This window comes from Penaeus vannamei, chromosome 13, assembly GCF_042767895.1.
Source record: "Penaeus vannamei isolate JL-2024 chromosome 13, ASM4276789v1, whole genome shotgun sequence".
NCBI lineage: Eukaryota > Metazoa > Arthropoda > Malacostraca > Decapoda > Penaeidae > Penaeus > Penaeus vannamei.
In genome coordinates this window covers 37,151,642-37,155,748 of record NC_091561.1, presented here as the reverse complement: position 1 = coordinate 37,155,748, position 4,107 = coordinate 37,151,642, and the positions used below count along the sequence as shown (strand labels likewise).

At 44.8% G+C, this 4,107-nt stretch overlaps 1 protein-coding gene across 1 annotated transcript in view; it reads left to right on the top strand.

The window, feature by feature from the left end:
- The first annotated feature begins 457 nt into the window (after positions 1-457).
- Positions 458-4,107, top strand: part of LOC113802638 (uncharacterized) — a 22,244-nt gene continuing 18,594 nt past the window's right edge. The window contains exons 1-3 of the mRNA XM_070128596.1: positions 458-545; positions 902-1,034; positions 4,088-4,107. The exon at positions 4,088-4,107 is cut by the window's right edge and continues 147 nt beyond it. Coding sequence (XP_069984697.1) covers positions 458-545; positions 902-1,034; positions 4,088-4,107 — 241 coding nt within the window. The remainder of the gene's footprint in view (positions 546-901; positions 1,035-4,087) is intronic.

The following is a 4,107-nucleotide window of genomic DNA, read 5'->3' as shown; positions in this document are numbered from 1 at the left end:
TCAAAAGATTTAGTTTGGTGAGTCAATCGTGAGTCACTGCAGATGCACCAGACCAACATTTCCGCAACCCAGGGTTCATTGCCGGTTCGCCACGGTAAAGGACCAGCCCCTGATCTTTATATCCCTCCGTCGCCCTTTTGTTACGAGGAGGGAGTGGAGAGAAAGAGGGAGGAGGAAGGAGAGGTGAGAAAGGAGGAGAGAAGAGGAAGGAAGAGGGAAGAGAAGGTAGGAGGAGCGAGAAAGACGGAAAGAGGGGAGGAAGGAAATGGAAAGAAAAAGGATGAAACTGAAACAGAAGCGAGATTGCAAGGCTGCGGCAGCACAGACCCTCGGCACATTCTCCGTTCCCGTTTTCTCTAACGGCGACAATCGTCACTCCCTTGTTATCTGCCTTTAAGTGTCTCGTTTCGGTCTCCGTTCTTCGAATTTTCGCGCCTTTATCTCTCCGTGACGCGAAATGGATTCCCTTGAGGCTTGGCATCTTTTACCTCCGAGTTTATCGCCCTTGCATCTGTTTTCCATAATTCGGCACCATCGTCGGGCACGTAGACATTGTCTATTTTGGCGCCTTTCTCTTGTTTTTGTTTTTCTCTTTCTTATTATGGTTTTCTCTATCTTGTTGTCTGTCTATCTCTCTTTCTCTGTCTGTTTGTTTGTCTGTATGTCTATCTAATTATCTATCTTAATCTCTTCTCGCCTCTTTTTTCTTCTCTTTTGTACTCTTCTCTTCTCTCTCTCTCTCAACCCCCCCCCTCTCTCTCCCTCTCCCTCCCTCCCTCTCTCTCTCACCCTCCCTCCCTCCCTCCCTCTCCCTCCCTCCCTCCCTCCCTCCCTCCCATCCACCCACTCCATCATCCTCAACCTCTGACCCAATGACATGAAAACTACAATGAAAACAAAGCTTCTGTCTCTCTGCCATATCACCGTCGAGAATTTATTGCCGCTGATGTGACTGTACGGGCTAGGACTTCTGGCGTCAATTGCAAAGGCTCGAACTCTGGTATTGATGTGGTATCAGCTGTATTGGGCTTCGGGTATGCGACGGAGAAGGAGGAGGAGGGAGGTGGAGGAGGAAGAAAGTGGGGAGAGGGAAGGGAGGGGAGGAAAGTGGAGAAAGATGAGGGAGGTGGAGGAGGAAAGTGGGTAGAGGGAAGGTTACGGGTATGTGTATGCGTCGGAGAAGGAGGAGGGATGAGGAGGAGGAAAGTGGGGAGAGGGAAGGGAGGGGAGGAAAGTGGAGAAGGAGGAGGGAGGAGGCAGGAAGAAAGTGGGGAGAGGGAAGGGAGGAGGAGGGAAGAAAGTGGGGAGAGGGAAGGGAGGGGAGGAAAGTGGAGAAGGAGGAGGAGGGAGGAGGAGGAGGAAAGTGGAGAGAGGGAAGGGAGGGGAGGAAAGTGGAGAAGGAGGAGGGAGGAGGAGGAAGAAAGGTGGGGAGAGGGAAGGGAGGAGGAGGAAGAAAGTGGGGAGAGGGAAGGGAGGGAGGAAAGTGGAGAAGGAGGAGGGAGGAGGAGGAGGAGGAAGAAAGTGGGGAGAGGGAAGGGAGGGGAGGAAAGTGGAGAAGGAGGAGGGAGGAGGAGGAGGAAGAAAGTGGGGAGAGGGAAGGGAGGGGAGCGAAAGTGGGAGAAGGAGGGAGGAGGAGGATGAAAGAGGGGGAGGGGAGGAGAGGGAAGGAAAGTGGAGATGGGGGAAGGGAAGGGAGAACGGTGGGGAGGGAGAGGGGAGAAGGGAAAAATAGGAAGAAAAGTCGGGAGAGGGGAAGGAAGAAAGAGAAGGAAGGGAATGGGGAGAAAGAGGGAGAAGGAAGGAAAAAAAGAGGAGGGGATAAAAGAATAAAGAGGAAGAAGCAGGGATAAAGAGGGAGAAAAAAAAAGAGAGGATGGGGTGAAGGAATGAAGAGGAGGGAGGAGAGGTGAGAAAGGAGGAGAGAAGAGGAAGGAAGAGTGAAGAGAAGGTAAGAGGAGTGAGAAGGACGGAAAGAGGGGAGGCAGGAAATGGAAAGAAAAAGGAAACGAAAGGTGTAGATCGGATAATGGAAGGAAGTTGGAAGACGAAGGAAGGAAAGAAGGAGGAAGAGGGGGAGAGATGAGAAAACAGAGGAAGGAGAAGAAAAGAATGTTAAAACTGAAGGACAGACGAGAGGAATTTGAAAAAACGGACAAAATATATACAAGAAGGAATTCGGGATACGGAGGAAGGAGAAGAGAAAGAGAAGGAAAAAACAATAATGGACGAAAGGGGAAACGGAGAATGTCATAATAAAGGAGAAAGAGAGAGAGAACAAAACAATGAAACGTAGATAAAAAAAAAGACATACAGAGAGGAAGGAAGTAAGAAAAGAAACGTGAAGCAGAGGAAAATAAACGAAGGAAGAAGGGAGAAAGGATACGTAAATGAGGAAGAGAGGATGAAAGAAAGACAAAGAGAAGGAAAAAAAGAAAGAAATATATTTTTACATCCGGTTGCGTCCTCTGCGTTGTTTTTTAAATTTAAAATTTCAGAAGAATTTAAAAACAGAGAAATCGGTAAAAGAATAAAACAGTGAAATAAAAGACAGGATGAAAAAAAGGAAAAAAAAGAAAAGAAAAGATAACAAGGACAAGGACGGAGACTGGGAGATGGGATAAAGTTGAAGAAGAATGAGATAGCAAGACGAGAGAAAGAAGGGGAAAGAGATAAATCTAAGGATGGAAAGGGGGAGGAGAGAATAAGGAGTGAAAGGAATAAAACGGGGAAGGATGAAATGGAAGAGGAGGGATGATAGGATGTAAAAGAAAAGGAATATGTACACGAAGGGGTGCAGAGAGCAGACTAGATAAAAAAAAAGAAATAGGAGGAAAAGAAGGTAATATGACCTAAAAGAAAAAAAGTCAGAAAGGAAGAAAGGGAGAGGAAATATTAAAGAAAAAAATAGGTCAGAAAGGAAGAAAGGGAGAAAAAAAGGAGGCAGGAAAGAATTCAAAAACAAGAGATGGATGAAATTAAGAATAAAAGGAATTATCATTAGTAGTAATAGTAGTAGAGGTACTACCACAACCACTGCTACTAATACTACTACTATTTCTATTATTCCAACACTACAACTAGCTCAACTACATTCTACTATTACTACTACTGCTGTTGCTGTTGTTGTTACTACTAGTATTTCTACTACTATCGCTATTGTTGCAACTACTAATACTACTACTATCATTGTCATCACCATTATAACTGCATTATCGTTATTACCACTATTGTTATCACTATCGTTATTATTATTTTTTATATTGTTATCATTATCACCATAAGTTCAATTATCGTTATTGTTGCTATTATAATTACTATCTCTGTTATCATTGTCATCATCGTTATTACTTTTAAACGTATGACCATTAGTATTAGTATTAGTATTTTTACTACCATATATATATATTACATGACTGAGTACATACACGCTTGTTCTTGAGTATATGCACGTATGTTAATGCATATGTGTGTGTGTTGTGCGCGCGCGCGCGCGCGCGCGCGTGTGTGTGTGTGTGTGTGTATGTGTGTGTGTGTGTGTGTGTGTGTGTGTGTGTGTGTGTGTGTGTGTGTGTGTGTGTGTGTGTGTGTGTGTGTGTGTGTGTGTGTGTTTAGATTATCAGGATTTGAAGTATCACTATATTACACTATAAGACACACAGAGAGAGACAGATAGACAGATTTGCGTGTGTGAGTGTATGTATGTGTATGTGTGTGTGTGTGTGTGTGTGTGTGTGTGTGTGTGTGTGTGTGTGTGTGTGTGTGTGTGTGTGTGTGTGTGTGTGTGTGTGTGTGTGTGTGTATGAGAGAGAGAGAGAGAAAAGAGAGAGAGAGAGAGAGAGAGAGAGAGAGAGAGAGAGAGAGAGAGAGTGAGAGAGAGAGAGACAGACAGACAGACAGACAGAGAAACTGACAGAGAAGAATGAGAAAAAATAAACAAACCATACACACCATAACAAAACACAATCACACTCACCATGAACCAAAACCTAATATCTCCCTTTCTTCTCCCCCCTTTTTCTCCCTCTTTCCCCCTCCCCCTGAACCTACCCTCATCTGCCGTGGGTTGGGGAAAAAAAAAAAAAAACAGGTACCGTGTGGTGGTGGAGG